Source organism: Centruroides vittatus, unplaced genomic scaffold (genome assembly GCF_030686945.1).
Source record: "Centruroides vittatus isolate TY-2023 unplaced genomic scaffold, ASM3068694v2 contig_290, whole genome shotgun sequence".
NCBI classification, from domain to species: Eukaryota; Metazoa; Arthropoda; class Arachnida; order Scorpiones; family Buthidae; genus Centruroides; species Centruroides vittatus.
In genome coordinates this window covers 749760-767236 of record NW_027121846.1, presented here as the reverse complement: position 1 = coordinate 767236, position 17477 = coordinate 749760, and the positions used below count along the sequence as shown (strand labels likewise).

Below are 17477 nucleotides of genomic sequence, written 5' to 3'. Positions count from 1 at the left end.
AATCACGTTGATTTTGATTCTTTTTGGGTTCAATGATCTCAAAACGTCGAGATTTGCAAAGACCCATATGTCGAATTTGACACGATTACGATATTTTTTTGTGTTAGTATATGTTCCTGTAGGGTAGTATATGATGAAATAAGACTGAAATGACTAAATAAATCGTTCATATATGTTTGAAAATTCATAGATTTGAAATGAAACTTTTGTACAAATAATAATAAATTCTTTTAGAAATTTGAATTAACTTATCGATTTAAGTAACTTATGCTCATTTTCGATTAAATAGAGAAAATGCTGTAATTTTTAATTATACTATGAACAGTTTCGGTTTACATAAATCTTTATATTATGTGTTTTTTTTTCAAATTACACGATGTAATAGATACTTGCTGATATTCTAATAATGGAATATGTTTTTACTTATGTCCATCTGGTTTTTACGTTAATACAACTATATACATAGATTTCGAAAGAAATTAGTCACATGTTAAAGTTTTAGCTATTATTTTGTAGTAATACAATACAATTTCATTCCTTCGACGTAAACGTTGACATAGGAGGTACGACGATGAATGCAATGATTATAAATGATTTTAAAATATTCTGATCGTATAATGTAACTGAAGAAGAAAAATGAAGGATTAATGTCTGGAAAAAACCTTGTTTGTATTTTTTTAAAGTTCGCGGTGGTGGAAATTTAACAATTTCCACTATTTAAATGGGATATTTGCAGGAATGAGAAATTTAATGTATGTGAATTAATTTTGGAATTAGTTGTGAATAATTTTGCAAGTATTTAATTGTAAAATTCGCCACTTATTAAACAGAAGTATAAACTGAAAATGGCAAAATAACCGAAATGCATTTTGTAAGTACAACTAATGGCAAAAATTATCGTGAAGATATTTTTGAAGTTTTTTAAACGAGTAGCAAATAAACAAAACAAGCAATTAATACAAAATAGTTTTTAACAACAGTCAAACTTTTTGATTACTTCAAAATGTTTTCATCGCGTTGAGATCTGAACTGTTTGCTCGCCAGTCTATTGTGTTGACATGCTGTTTTAGTGAAAAAAATTTATAATAGTTCGTGCTCCGTGTCAAGATGCATTGTCATCTTGAAAAATGGCTTTTTGAGTTTCAAAAGTATAACATGTTAAAGTTATCCTTTTTAAATAATTTTTTTCTAATTATTCTTCTTACATTTCAATCGCTAGTTCTAATTTATTTAAATTATCATTAAGCACCATATACATAACTGGATGATAATTCTATAAATCGCACTTGAATAATAATGCAGAATTTATAAAATAAAACTTTTATAATTTAAAATAATTTTATATCAATATTTTGATATTGTATATAGTATAAAAATATTCTGTTCCATGCACATTAAATATGATATTAAATTTCGTTAAATAGGTAAAAATTAAAGCTTTATTCTTTTTAAATTATATTATCTCTATTACAATATTCTATAACTTTTAAAAGTTTAATTTCTGAAAATTTTTAATTGACAATTTACAAAAATTAAGTTTATATATTATCTATATTTGTTCTATAAGAAAGATCATGAGCTAACATTAGATTTGAAGTTTTTTTCTACTATATGCATGTCGAGTGTTTTAACACACTTCTTCAGTCATATGTGTATTGATATTATTAATAATTTAGAATTTCTTCAGTAATTTATAAATATTGAAGGCATACATTAAGATTTACCGATCTTCTTAAAGTCTTTTGCAAATATCTTTTCACACTTCACAAAATTTAAATGTATTAGCATTAAATCAATTATTATTCGTTATAACAATTCATTAAAGTTGTGAGTAATTTAAAAAAAAAAAAATTTAATGCAGATGACTAACGAAAATTACAAAACACTCGAAATGTATTTCATAAAATAAATAAATTTGTTTGCGTGGGTTCCTGGTCATTCTAGTGGAACAAATAAAAAAGAAGTAATAACTGACAGTTCTTTATAATAATATAGAAATTATTGAAATTCCAATTGTATTCTATAATTGATGGCTTTTCAATATCATGTCCGAAGCTTTTTCTGCAATCATTATAGTCGGAGCATTTGTATTACCAGACACGATATTTGGCATAACAGAAGCATCCACAACCCGCAGACCAGTTACGCCCTTCACTCTGACAAAAAAGAAAAACGTGATTTTATTATAGTATTATTTTACAAAATTAATACTTGAAAGTAAAGACATATTCTTCGCAAATAAACAAATAAAAATTTATTAATTTCTATGATATTCATAACTTTCATTTGCGTTTTTAAAGTATAATTAAATAAGTAAACAATTTTATAATATCGGTTTTTTTGCGCAACAAACTTAGTCTTATTATTAAACTTAATTTACTTATATTTCTTGCGTAAGTAATACTTTAATTATAGAAACCTTAACTGGGGGTCTACTACAGCTGTTGGATCATTAACTGCACCCATCTTGCATGTTCCAACAGGATGATATATGGTGACGGTAAGAGTTCGAATCATACATTCGAGGTAAGAATCGCTTTCTCTTTCAAAATTTTCGCAGCCGGGTAGCAAATTTGGAAACGGTCGTGCTCCAAAGTCTTTCAGCGGTTGTAATTCAGTCAATTTTTTTACTATTTTCATAGCTATGATTTGATAAATAAAATAAATTTTAGTATCATGTATTCAATACAATCTGTTTTTGTTCAGTTATTTTATTTATTTGAACCTGTTCATATTGGAATTTATTCTAAATTCCAGTATGAACATTCTCTGTTTCTCAAATAATTGTTGCTCGTAAAGTGACTGGTTACAGTTACTAAGTAATATAAACAATAATTTATCTGAAAGTACCTTTAATTACATTACAAATTACTTGTTTAAAAAGTGTTTAAATTAAAGTTGATTGTAAAATACAACGAAATCAGTCAGTTAGAAATCGTTTAACTGAACTTAAATCAGAAACATACTATCTAAAATTTACAATAGAAACAAATAGAAATCGTCGAGGATTTACATTTTTAGTTACCATTTAGTTCGTTACCATTAGGTAGATTAAGTCTACTGTATAAATATAAAAGATTCAAATACTTAGAAATATTCAGTAAATATTTAATAACATTAATATATATAAATATGCCGCAAAACCTTATTAATTTTTAATTCGTTTACGATTGTTACGACAAAGGAGAACATGCAAAATGTAATAAAGTTTTTCGTAACTAAGAATATTTATAAATACAGTGGGTGATCGATTAATATCAAATTTCGAATTTCATCCGGACCTTGCATTTAAATAATTTTTTGTGCGCTAGTTGATTTCTGTTCTCTGAATTTTTGTAAATGCTTTTCTGAACTTTTTATTTAAAAAAGAAACTGATAATATTATGGAGCATAAAAAGAGTGGAGTGTCAAGTACTATGCACACCGTAGAAACTAAGCAAGAGATAATAGCCAAGGTAGAGAGTGGGCACAAGATGTCTGATGTTGCTAGGCAATATGGCTTGAACAGGTCTACAGTAGGCACAATCTTAGCTATGAAAGATATATCAAGAAGTCTCAAGCAGCTAAAGGAGTAATGAAAATCACATCTGAGAAATAAAGAGCATTGAAGAACTCATAATGGAACCTAAAACTGTGACGACAGAAGAACTCCAAGAAACTCGGCGAGATGTGTTTTCTTCCGAAAAAGAGGAAGACGAAAAAGGATCAATGCCGATATCTGCTATTAAACATCTTTTGAAGAAGTGGGAGGATGTCGGAACAACGGCCATCCAAATGTCATGCAAACCGGAACGAGGTTAATAGGCTTGGGATCTCTACAGTTACAGTGCTATTAATTACTTCTGAAAAATCCTGAAGAGAGAAAAGCAATCGACATTGGATAGATTCTTTAAACCCCACAAACGGAAAAAACATGACTAATAAAAATGCAAGACTGTATTACAGGGTCATTATTATTAAAGTTCCACTTTGAAATGTCCATAAGAGGAAAACTACTGGACAGAATGTTATCAAACTTGGTAATAGTTTACAGGAAGTCATGTGATTTTATTTTCCGCCAAAAAAACATAGTTCAAAAACTCATCACCTGCAGGGAATGACGCTGTATGCAATATTGTTAAACAAATTAAAACATAAAGACATCGGTTGAAAATGTGTTTAATCGATTCTAAAACGTGTTACAAAGCATGTTCAATGTGGTGTCCACCATATTTTAAAAGCAAGTTATATTCCTCCTAATATGCTAAGAGCTACTCTTGGGAACACAGTAATGCGATTTAACTTGCTTTCAGAAAATGGTACATCTACTGGTAAATTGGGGATCACATATACCCCACCTGCATGTGAATGCAACTTGTTGATATCATTTGCATTTAGATTTTTTGTATTATTTAGACATAAAAATTGCATCACGTTGTATATCTAACAATGAATGTTGTCAAAGAAGAGTGTAGTGAAAGATAGAGACAAGTTTCAGTTCCTACAGCTTCTGTTCTTCAATTGATTGGCCTAGTGAAGAGCATTAGTATATTACTCTAGAGTCTAGACAATTAGTTTACCTCAGTAGAACTAGCTGAAAAGCTCAAGCATTAAAAGCCTACTTGTGGTCAGAAGGAACTTATGGTTTACTCTATCTGATTGTTTGGCACAATTAGATTGAATAAACCACAAGTTTCTACTGAGTGTAACCTCAGTCCTCGTCAGCAACTTGGTTCTACTGTCTTTGGTCACGCTTTGGACATACATGACCATATGTTCTTATGTCCTGAAAAAAACAAAGCAGATGATTATGGATTATAATGTCACCAAAGGAGGAATTGATTCACTGGATCAGTTATGTAGCACACATTCAACACGTAGGAGTACTCTAAGATGGCCGATGACTGCTTTCTTTGATATGTTAGACATTGCAGGTGTCCATAGCGCAGTTATTAATGCAATAGGAAGAAAGCAGCACGGAGAATGTTTTGAATGAAAATAAAGATGTTGGGTATGTTTCTGATAAAAGAACACATACCTAGATGTGACATATATGCCATTCCATGAGAGTTGAAGGCAATTATCTCCAAAATTAGTCAACAAGAAGAAACAGAAACTGAAGTACCAGCTTCTGATGTGCCAAGAAAAGGCCGGTGCAAAGTCCCGCAAAGTCAACGTGATATAAAAATAAAAACCGATGTCTGAAATATGATGCATCCATATGTTTAGAACATACAAGTGGATCACTCTACAAAGAGTACTGAGTTTAACTTTAATAGATTGTGTACTTTAATAGATTGTGTACTTTTGTACCATAATGTATCCTTACGTTTAGTTGAAATTGTGTTGAAACATATTATAAGCAAACAAACGGAATGAGGTCTACCTAAACTCCCATCGTTTAAGTGCGATTTTATTTCATCAGAACGGTTAAGGAATAGTCATTCACTCCTCTGCGAAATATACACCAACTGACAAAACTGTTCGAGCAGGCGGGTGTCCAGTTAAGAATAGATGATGTTCAGCATCTGATAGGTTCATGCCTAGTGTTTACAAGCCGCGGTTACTGTTGTACTGTACATACCGATGTCACTACTGTACGGTCTGTTATGAACATTTTGCAGTTGCTGCTAGTTTGTACCACCCACTGGCTAAAAACTACACTGAGTTCTGTTTTGACCCTGTTTACTCTGTATATTTAGAAAATGACAACGGACCGGATTACATCTGTTCGAGGACCGGAGGGTGTCCACCGCTGTTTTAGACATTACTTTTGTTTGGAAATCCTCTTATACTTTTAAATTTAAAGCATAAAATATAATTTCTAAACACTTACCATTAATAAGTGTTACTATATCATCAGTATGAGATAAATAATTAGGTTGAATGATTGGATACGTGTAAGGATCAGTATTTCTCAATTTCACATAACCTTGACTTTTCGGATGTAGTAGAACAGGAAACATAGTAAATGAGTCTCTATTAAGAAATGGTTCATAGTATTTTGTCCATACCTGAAAAATTTACGCTTGAATGGGTATAATATTTTTCATAAATAAGTAAATTTATCGTATCAAATATATATTACTTCATCAGAGAATCCATTATCTTCTCTTAAAAAATTGCCTCCATCAGAAATCGAGCTGCCGGCAACAAAGTGTATTTCTATATCAGGATAATCTTCGGAAGCATTCGCATATTTTGTGTTTAGGAAAGAAACTGCTTCCACTCCCATATATAGAGTCCATGGACCTTATTTTTAATTACAACAAGCGTAATGTATTGTTTAAAGTTTCTTATAAATGAAGTAATTAAAACTTTTTACCTCTTCCTGCAATAACATATTGAGCAGCGTAAACAGGATTAGCAACTCTGTATCCCACAATTGATACCGGTTTGTCAATTAAATATTCGGCTGGAGTAAAAATATGATCTTGAAGATTTGATCCAACAGGAAGGTTTGAAATAACTGGAATCTGGCAAAAAATCATTAATATTAATGCGATTTTTGATCATCAGTTAATATTTATTAACTGATTGTTTGTTTTGGTTAATACTTCAAACTTTTCCAACTCTTCTTTTGGACCAATACCCGAAAGCATTAAAAGCTGAGGTGTGTTTATAGTTCCTGCTGAAACTATGATCTCTTTCCTTGCTTTTACAATGTAACTCCTATTGAAACGATCGAATTTAACAGCTACCGCTCTTTTTGAATCGTCGAATATGATCTGTGAATAAAAAATTATGTAATGTACTGTACATTAAATTATTCACTTTGGTATTATATTTTATTATAAAGAAATTAATTTGATTGTGTTTTGCACCATTCAAGAAGTTATCAAAGACTTACCTTGGTAACGAAAGAAAAGAGCAAAATACTTAAGTTTGAACGATTTTTTTCTATTGGTTGTATAAATGCTTTATTGGTACTGCACCTTCTTCCATTTCTGGCAGATGACTGTACAGGAGCAAAACCTAAACATTTTAAAATATATTGATTAAAATTGGCGGACGGTATTTACACTTCAGAAATACAAGACAGTTAACGTTGTCCCTGACTGTAAATGTTCTCTGTCAAAATTGTTACTCTATTGCTCATCCTCTCGACTTTCATTCGCACTTATCCGCTTTTTCTGTTGAATATGCCTTGTATAAAATACATGGATGATACAATATCTTCAAAAATTACTGGTGATTGAGAAGACGTAGTTGTGGATTGACATTTTTTATTTTATATTTTTAAAATATATTGTTTTAATGTGACGAAATTCTTTCCACAAAATCGAAAATTAAAAGTTTTCATAACATTATTAAAAAATGTAACTTTCTTTTAACTGGGTTGCAATTTTAAATTGCAGACCCACCCATTCCCATTATCGCCTGTCCGTCTGGACTTCGTTATTTAAGTTTTAGTTTTCGACAGTTATTCACTTTTAAATTAGTCACTTAGCAAAATACGAAATAAAAAATCAGAAAACAATCAGCCGTTCCGTTCAAAAACTGTTCATGATATTTTGACGAAAGTTTCGAAGTATGATTAAAGTTTTCTCTTACAAAAATTCTTCATAATACTTTGAATTCTGGATTTGTATAGAAATTAAATCGAATACAATCTATTTAAGCGTTAACATTTACATATTTCATTAGTAAGACGAACCTATTTGTTTTGCTCCATTGACATCTCTAACAGGATATCCAAGCATTTCTCCAGCTTGTAAAAATGCTGCTCTTAGCGGAGTAACATATCGTGAAGAAGAAACAGTTTGATATCCACCAGTACTATGATAACCTTCAAGAATAATAAATAAATTCATTATACAATATCAAAACTAGCAAAAATGTTCCAAGATTTTTAAATATAATTCCTACTAATACCATAATGTTAAAACATTTAATGCCATTTAATAATATAAAATATTCTCATAGAATCTTATTTTTGTAATACATTCTTCCATTTTTATCCTCAACAGGGTAAATTTGGCCAAGAGTGCTTTGATTTTCAGTATATAAGAAATAATATGTGAATGAAATTCGTTCAGGTTTTTAATAAGGTTTTTATAAAAGCAAATATATTTACTTTATAAATATTTACTTTTATAATTAATGAAAACAAACTACAGTACATATTTCCTTACGATATTAATATTTAAAATTTTCGATTATTTTAACGATGACGTTAATGTTATATTTCAAGTATTTAAAAATATTGTATACTAACCACTGTCTACGTTGTTAATATCCGTATTGTCTTCAGATTTAAGGAAATAAGGAAGAACCTCATCCCCACTCCATCCTTCTGCACCATTTTCAGCCCATTGGTCATAATCTTTGAGATTTCCTCTTATATAAACCATGCCATTTATAACGCTGGAACCACCTAAAACCAGGCCTCGTGGCCATCTAGATTGCTTGTAAAGAAATAAAAAGCTCTTTGAAATTTTTATTATTTCAAAAACTATAAAATTTAATATATAAAGAATGTTAATTTGTTTGTTTTAAATGAAATTGAATAAATGTCATCCTCCTGCCAACAACAAGCCTCTTATCACACCAGAAAGATTGCTGCAGTTGAATAGAAAAATAACTCAAGAATATACTATGAGAAAGTAAATAGTGTATATATAGAGGTTGCTGATGTTGCTCAGTTTGAATCGTTTGTCCATGAAATGTTGTTCATCGACCGAATATCAATTGGAATTTAATTTAGAATGGCACGTTAGATTTCAACATGTTCCTTTGGAGACATTTATGTAACATGTTCTGTTGAAAACTATGAAAGTATGCCATTAATGAAGCCGCCCTCCTATCTACCCAGTAACAGAAGAAGTACCCAGTAGCATATTTTGTGCATGTAGCATGCACAAAATATTAACTTGGCGCATTTCATGATTCAAGCTCGATAGCTTAAGTGTTCGGTTCGTTTGTGTAGAAATCTGATCTGAGTGATCAGCCAGGCCAATTATAAATTGAAATATAGCTGTTAAATCCCGAGAAAACATTACATCTTCGGAAAAGAATGATAAAATTGTCGTCGATTTAGTGTGGTTTATTTCGGTTACGACAACACGACACATGGACGATCCGCCAAGCGGATCCCTCTCTAGAGCACTTTTATGCAAAACTGGCCCTTATGTTGGTGTTACAAACGTGAAGACAACCCGGAAAACGCCATATCACCAGCCTTGCCAACCTCATTGACAAGGTGCGAACCCACGACCAACTATCAGTGTACAGTGGTTTTATCCATTCAGTCAATGGTGGGTGTTAAAATTATCAATTTAACAAAGGTGGATTTTAATCTGACATCTATTAGTCTCTAGATATTGAAAAACAATAAACATCAGCTTAGAAAGTATTAATTAAATTAGTATTATAATAAGCATGCCATGTGGAAATTCTAACAGGCGATAAATTTGCATCTGGAGTGTAGAATTGAATAGTGTTATTCCGGGTATTCTGGTATTTGCAATATGCATGTATAAATATACAGGTATTCATTTTGGTAAGATATCTGAAAGAAAATTAAATTCTTTTCACAAAAATAATAATGCTATACATAGACAAAGACGAGAACTAAAAGATTTTCATGGCGAAACGTGTGTTTTCAGTAGGGTTTCTCAAACGGGATCCCGGGATTTCGGTTGTTTTTTTAACCCGTGAAATTCTTTTCATCCCGGGAAATCCCGCAAATTTCGTAAAAGTTCACTTTTATGTTAAAGCTGTGGAAATTTTGCCAATAGAAAGTATAATGAACTTAAACTGTCAGAGTACATTTGTATCTGTTAATTTTAAACCTACTTATTAGTTTTCTTAAAAAAAATTTCCTCGTTATGGCATGTCACAAATGGTCAATAATCAATATGAAGCTTATTTGTGGCAGGACTCTGAAAATTCTTTACTTGTCAGAACCTGTAATATCTGGAATAATTGTGCTTATGCTGTCTTAATTTTTAACCATCCCCAGTAGCTTCAATAACTGCGTAACGCCAGGTTGTGCAAATTGGGTAAGGATACAAACGAGTACGAAGTCTGCAAGTATGAAGTTTTTCTTCATAAACTTAATTATTAAAGCCAAACGAATTGCCGAATTATAGGGCTATAAGCTCGTTATTAAAGCAACCGAGGCAGACAAATCAAGAATACTAGAGAGCAAAAGAAGTACTACAATCTCGAAAACGAACTAGAAATCTTCCAGGCTACAGGTGAAAAAACACATAATATCTGTTTTCTCTTAAATGCATTAAACACAATTCCACTCATATCAATTGAATCAGAAAGAACATTCTCGGTAGCAGGACTTTTCATTAATGAAATAAGAATCAGATTGAGTAACGGGAGTATTGACCATCTTTGCTTTTGAAAATCTTATTTTAAAAATTTACAAAAATATTTTGTATTATGTTTTATTTAAAAAACGAAAATTACCTGCAACTTGAACACAAACTATATGGTGTATTTTCTCGGACACATGGCAAATTTCATCACTAAGTTTTCCTCAGTTGATACGTGTATTAAGTTTTGTACACGTTTCGGGCTGTTGACGCCCCTCTTCAGCCAACTTTAAATCACAGATTTTTGCAAACATAAAATTGTTTTAAAACCTCTCTGTACATTAATTAATTTTTTATCATCTAGTCGATCTTTTTTCATCGAGGCCAGAGATTCTGTTGTACAAACGAATTCTTATTGGTTTTGTTGCGTATGACTCTATTCATTTACATAGTGATGTGGTAGATGGGCCACCTCGTGGCAATCTTCTGTTTATAGGCATTAATTTTTATTTTATTATTTTACATAAAAATAATTTACTTTTTAGTTTATATAGAAATAATTTACTTAGTTCCAATTTATAATATGCTGAGCCAATTTTCGTTTATTTTTATAAAAACTTTAGTATAAAATAAACGAAAATTGGCTCAGCATATTATAAATTGGAACTAAGTAAATTATTTCTATATAAACTAAAAGTAAATTATTTTTATGTAAAATAATAAAATAAAAATTAATGCCTATAAACAGAAGATTGCCACGAGGTGGCCCATCTACCACATCACTATGTAAATGAATAGAGTCATACGCAACAAAACCAATAAGAATTCGTTTGTACAACAGAATCTCTGGCCTCGATGAGAAAAGATCGACTAGATGATAAAAATTAATTAATGTACAGAGAGGTTTTAAAACAATTTTATGTTTGCAAAATCTGTGAATTAAAGTTGGCTGAAGAGGGGCGTCAACAGCCCGAAACGTGTACAAAACTTAATACACGTATCAACTGAGGAAAACTTAGTGATGAAATTTGCCATGTGTCCGAGAAAATACACCATATAGTTTGTGTTCAAGTTGCAGAATAAGCACCGGCACGGTTTCATAAACACTACGAAAATTACCTTTTAAGTTAGAAGTTCGATCTAAGTTTTGTTTTTAAATTTTCAACTCAATTCAAAGCATTTTTTTTGTTGTTATTGTATGCATGTTTCCAGCAAACTTTAATAATTTTTTTTCTATTTGTGAAAATTTCTACGTAATTCAAAGGTAATTTTTAAATATATATCTTACACTGCATTATTAATGTGATTTTGGAAGTCGCGGAACGTATTAAATTAATTTAAAAAATGAAAAATAATTATATCATTTAATGTAATGATATTTTATCATTAATCATTTTATCAATAATTATATCATTTTGTATATCTTAAATATAATTAATTCTATCCCGGAATCCCTGGAGAAGCAAAAGACCCGGAAATGAGAAACTCTAGTTTTCAGCCAATGTGTTTCTTCAGAATAATTTGTTAAATTTTAATGACAGATTGATAACTTTCTTAAAAATAATCCATATCTAAAGCAAAACTAAAAAGAATATATTTTATTTTTTCATATAAATAAAATCTTTTATTAATCGTATTTAAAAGAAATTATTTAATATAAACATAACTTACATTTCCCTTTAAACCGAAACATGCATTTTCTTGTGGTTCCGTCACATATTCCCAATCGACTGATGTTTTTTGTATAGCTGTGCCATATATAGGGATGTCTGTTAATTCGTTTTCGTCACTTCCAGCTTCCAAAACTAATACTTTATTACTCGGATCTTTGGAAAGACGATTTGCTAAAACACAACCTGCCGATCCTCCCCCAACTGAAATTAGATATTGAATAATTAATTAATATAAAATGAAATACATTGATTATTATATAAACAACTCCACAAACGCAATATTTAACTAAACGATCCGCCGTATTATTGGGCTATAAAAAGACTAATTTAATAATTAGATTTAAAGTACTCTGACCAGATGTAAGTGGTTAGACCGTCATCTCGTAAATTATATCTAAATAAAGATTGAACTGAAGATATGAAAGTTTGAGTGGGAAGTTTCTGTTTAATTGAATATTTAAAACTTTAACAAATGTTCTAATATGTGTATTAAAAAAAATAAGAGATCAATAATAAGTAGTGTTCTTCGGTATAATCTATTGTATTTTATCAAAATTCAATTAGACTCGTTATTGATTTAAATACCAATATGTGATTTTTTTCACAAAAGTCAATGAATTAAAAAATTAATTTTAAAAATCTCTTACAATATGTAACAAGCGATTGTAATCATTAAACACAATCAAATCTTTTTAGAATCTCCAAAACATAAGAAAACCGATCATCTAAATTGGCAGTCTTGTCAAACAGTACTCTCTATTATATAAGTCACATATACACATAGCATTACTGTATACACAGACTATCGTGTAAACAATAGAGCAGAATTATTTCAAAATCAATTTGTACTATACTAGAAGAAAAATGTATTGCTATTTATTAATACATCACATGTACTTTCGTACATTCTATTTGAAACAACAGTGCATACATTCTTAAGTATTGACTTAAAGTAATCTGAAATGGAAATTTGTGTTCTCTGTTTTAACTTCTTCGATAAGATAATGCCTTTATATTTCGTTAGTACTTCAACAAACTAGTCTTTTATCAAATCAAACGAATTCAAAAATCGCCCAAATCATACCCAAATTTTTTTTCATCAATTTCGTAATCTATTCCTATAAAGGGAAAGATTAAATTTATTGGTTTATTAGATTATTTAGTTTAATAAAAGATAAAAATGTAAAAATAGAACATGGACTAACTTGTTTCGTTTATTAAAAGCAAATTCCGTATATTTTCCACGATAAAACAGAACGGTAGAAGTAAATAGAGATAATGAATTTGGAAGTACAGAGACGAATTTTTATACCTAACACAAGAATAAACATTGTACTGTATATCTCTATGGTTTCGATTTTATAACCACATCCGACGTGATGAAACTGATCGCATCTAAAAGGATATTTCACACAAAGGTATTTCACGGAAATAATATTTTGTAATAGGTAGTTTATGGAGTAAAGATTAAGAGTCGGAGTGATTATTGGTCGGATAATGGGGAGATGGGCTCAAGGAGGATTAAAAACAATAAATCTTATAGAATGAAAATTTGTGCAAAGAACATATTAGTCACCTAAATAGGTATACTTAAAGGGGTGGTCATCTGCAGAGGTTTTTGTTGTATTCAATAGTTTCGAACTGAAACAATATTGTAAATAAAATGTTTACACCTCATCGACCGCGTGGGGCCGAGTCCCTAAACCCCCCTAAAACTATATAACATCAAGTATTTCATGAACAGGCAAGTGGACTACTCAAACCTGACGTAGTCAGCTGGACTAAATAGTTAAACGCAATTCGCATTTTTCACCGGATGCTCGTCCTCATGTGTTTAAAAACAAAACTATTTTATCTGGGTGGTTTGAATCATTCTTGTGTATTGTCAACAGTAAAGACAAATAGCAATAGAAAAAGCAAAGCTTTCTGTTGCGTTCTAAATTGCAATTTCAAAGCCATACAGGTGCCAAATATAAGTTTTCGTCTATTTTTACATGAAAAACAAATAATTATTCTGAAATCAGAATTCGGAGAAGCTCATAAATATAACCGACAGAAAGAGTGAATCGACTGTTAAGAATTGGCAAAAATGTTTCCCCATTGTCCAGCTTTACATGAGCAAGTTATGCTGTCAATTTTAAAGGATTTTTCCTTAAAGTTTAAAATGCCAGTAATTTTGTGAGGGATACTGGGTCGGATTTAAGCATTTCGAGCCCTAAGCTGAACTCTGTGTAAGGCCCCTCTTACCAACCCGCCATATTTTTAGAAGTCAATCATAAAAAGAAAAGAATTAACGTAAACATATTTACTTTTTATTTTGTAGAAATTTTTGAGGCCCATTGAAACTCGAGGCTCTAAACAAAAAGGTAATATAGCTTACTTGTAAATACGGCCCTGGTGGGACAGATGTCAAAGCTAATGTTTTTTAAACACAAAGAGCAGAGCACAAATGCATAGAACTATCTCCCTCATTTATTTCTATAATACCACATGTAATGACGTATCCCGCTAGCAATAATTGTTCTATAAAATTTCTCGATTAACAGCTGCAAGCAGCATTTATCGTTATATCGGACAGTGATATATTAATTTTACGTTGACTAGTTACAAGCGACCCAGATAAATTAGCCATTTTGTAAAAATGTAGCTTCTCTAGTTCATGAAAAACGCGAATAGTCCTTTCGGAGCCGGTCGCGTGGGACCTTGAAGTGGGTGATTTTGGGTGGACTTTATCTCGCTAGGGGTCACATATACAGATAAGGTTCTTTTGGCCTTTTTGTTCCTATAGGTATATGGTCTACGGCTGTGATAAAGTCCCAACCGTCTCATTCAGTGGTGTAATTGTACTGTTTTAGAATATTTTATATTTTTTATATGTGTATTTATAGAAAAACTTTCTGGAGTTTTCTTATAATTAAAAATCATTTTCAGTAGGTTTTAAAATGAAATTTTATTAAGTAGCAAAAAAGACAATTTTGTAATATTTTATTAAAAAATATATTTATAGATATAATATACACTACCTTTAAAAATAGTCTTGGATATAACTAATAAAAAAGAACATAATAAAAGTAAAAATGTGAGTATATTCATATACAATGTAGTAACATAAATTGAAAAATTTTATATATAGATGTTTTATAACTAAATTCTTTGTTGTGTTTTTAAATAATATATTTGTAAAATAACTTGTAACCCTTTTATACCGAAAAGAGACAGAACAGTCCGTAATGCATATTTAATAAAGTAGTAAAGACAAAAAAAAATTCTCTTAATGTCCAGATGAAAAACATTCCTCAAAAAGTGTGCTGACTACAAGCCAATATATAAGCTTGATAAGCATTAAATTGATAAGACGGACAAGAAGCAAATTTTTATCGAGAGTTAATAAAATGCAGTGTGTGTGTATTGTGTTAGGTTTTTCTGTGCTGCATTGCACTGAAAGTTGTTTGCGTTGCGTTGTTTATTGCTACGTTTGACAGTAACTGTCAGTTTCCACTCAAAATCACCTTTTCTTTAATATACTCGTTTAATATACTAGTTTTGGTCGTTAAAACTAACTCGGGGACGGTCGTATATTAATAGAAAATTGATAAATTATAATAAATATAGTTATACTTACTTATAATGAAATCGTATTCACTCTCTACAGTTTTTAACTGTTCTTTTGTGACGTCTGATGTTCTAAAAACGTTTAAAATTAGTACAATAAGCGCTTTAATAGCGTTCATGATTGTTGGACAAAATAACTGAAACATTAGTAATTAATCACCCGGAAACTTATTTATTGAAAATCTTTCGTGACGTTCAACATACAGCTGTATTAACTATATAAAGCATGACATCAAATTTGTGTCAAACTGAAGTAATGACGCTTACGAAAGTCATTAATTTCAATTTACTTGCAACTAAATAAAATATTTTATATTATTAAAATAAATATATACTAAAAATCAAATTCTACAGTAGAGAAAATAGAAATAAATTTATTATAATATGAGTAAATGACTTTTTAAAAAATTAAACAAGTATATAAAAACATTAATAACTAAAAGAAGAACAGAAATAATTATCGATAAATAACATTGTTTTATAAATTTCCTATTTTTTTATTTTGCAATTTATTTCTCATAAATTGAGAAATGAACTTTGTATATATAAAAACATATATTTTTTGATACTGGAATATCGTTTGTGTTTCGTGTGTCATTTTATACGTGAAACACATTATAAAATATAAGTATATAATAAATCTTTTAGATAAGGACATGTTTCTTCTAGCACAATTAAGTCATTCATATTATTTAGAACACTATTAAAAATATTACAATACTGTTTGAAAATATAATATAATATATTTACATATATATTATATTTAGTTATATGGGTATTATTACATTAATATATTATATGCCTTAGTATTAATATTACTCATATGATATAACATAATGTATGTATAATGTATTAATATACTGTAAGTCTTGTTTATATATCATATAAATGCAAAATACGTTCTTATAATTTTATATTTTTAAATTGTTTCGTAGAGTTAGTATTCGAAAACTCTAGATTAAGAATAAATTCAGTAAAAATAGTTTAGAAAGAACAATTACAATACCTTCATTTCTAATTTTAAATGATTTAATCAGGCGATTTAATACTCTAGTTAAATATCTATCAATATAAACGTCAAGTAAACATTATCATTTTGCGTTTAATCACTGTTTATAAATATTCGAATGTACTGTAATTTTACAGTACATTCGAATATTATTCATAAGCAGTATAACATAAGCAAAGTTAAGAAAACGATACACATTAACATGTATGAATAATGTGCAACATAGAATAACAAATTATTTCTTAATTTTATTAAATGTTATTGTAATTATTAAATAAAATTCAAGGTTATCAGTAATATTGTGTAGGTGAGCAGAGAGTCATAGACCAATTGCTGTAAAATCTTCAGACTGGCAAATATAGAAATTGATAAATTTCTGTTTGTTAACATCACCAATAAACGAGTTTTTCATGTTCAAAATAGAAACAGTTTTAACAAGACTAACAAAACACAATTCTTTAAAATATTTTACGTTTTCAGGGATTAAAAAACATCACCTTGTTTTACATTTTCAGCTCTTATAACATAATACAAGAAAGTAATTTTGTCAATTGACCCCCTCTGTATTTTCTGCACATTTCGACGTCTTGAAATTCCTGAATACAAGTAAAAAGAAAAAGTTCTGGCAATGTGAAGGTATGCGTGTAGATGCGTATGTAGATATATGTGTGCTGGAGTCTGTTTCGTTTAATATTAAAGATTAATAAAGGAAATTTGGCATGGTAACTTCTAAATAAGTGACATTGGTGCAATTAAATTTTGGAGTACGAAACTCAAAGAAGTGGAAAGATAGGTGTCATACCTCGAGTGCAGTCGGAATTAATGAGGATTTTTATTTCTTAATAATGTTTAATGAGTAAATTTTAATAATAGTTAACAACGTTACTTGATACAATTGAAGATTTCATCTTATTGACAACATATTTTAGAAAA

The 17477-nt window shown here is 29.8% G+C and overlaps 1 protein-coding gene across 1 annotated transcript; it reads right to left on the bottom strand.

The window, feature by feature from the left end:
* Positions 1–2012: 2012 nt before the first annotated feature.
* On the bottom strand, positions 2013–15728 carry LOC136972357 (glucose dehydrogenase [FAD, quinone]-like). The gene is made up of 11 exons (XM_067266927.1): positions 15546–15728; positions 11922–12124; positions 8198–8387; positions 7637–7768; positions 6830–6954; positions 6537–6707; positions 6305–6455; positions 6068–6231; positions 5816–5993; positions 2420–2642; positions 2013–2156 (listed from the first exon to the last, which is right to left on the bottom strand). The coding sequence occupies exons 1-11, from the start codon at positions 15679–15681 to the stop codon at positions 2021–2023; spliced, it is 1809 nt and encodes a 602-aa protein (XP_067123028.1). The 5' UTR covers positions 15682–15728; the 3' UTR covers positions 2013–2020.
* Positions 15729–17477: the final 1749 nt, after the last annotated feature.

Excerpts from the sequence above, each read along its gene's own strand:
- LOC136972357 (XM_067266927.1), bottom strand. The coding sequence starts at position 15,681 with ATGTTTCAGTTATTTTGTCCAACAATCATGAACGCTATTAAAGCGCTT. Across the intron at positions 6,232-6,304 it reads ATATGTTATTGCAGGAAGAG|GTCCATGGACTCTATATATG; the intron begins GTAAAAAGTTTT and ends ATTAAAAATAAG. Across the intron at positions 5,994-6,067 it reads ATAATGGATTCTCTGATGAA|GTATGGACAAAATACTATGA; the intron begins GTAATATATATT and ends TAAATTTTTCAG.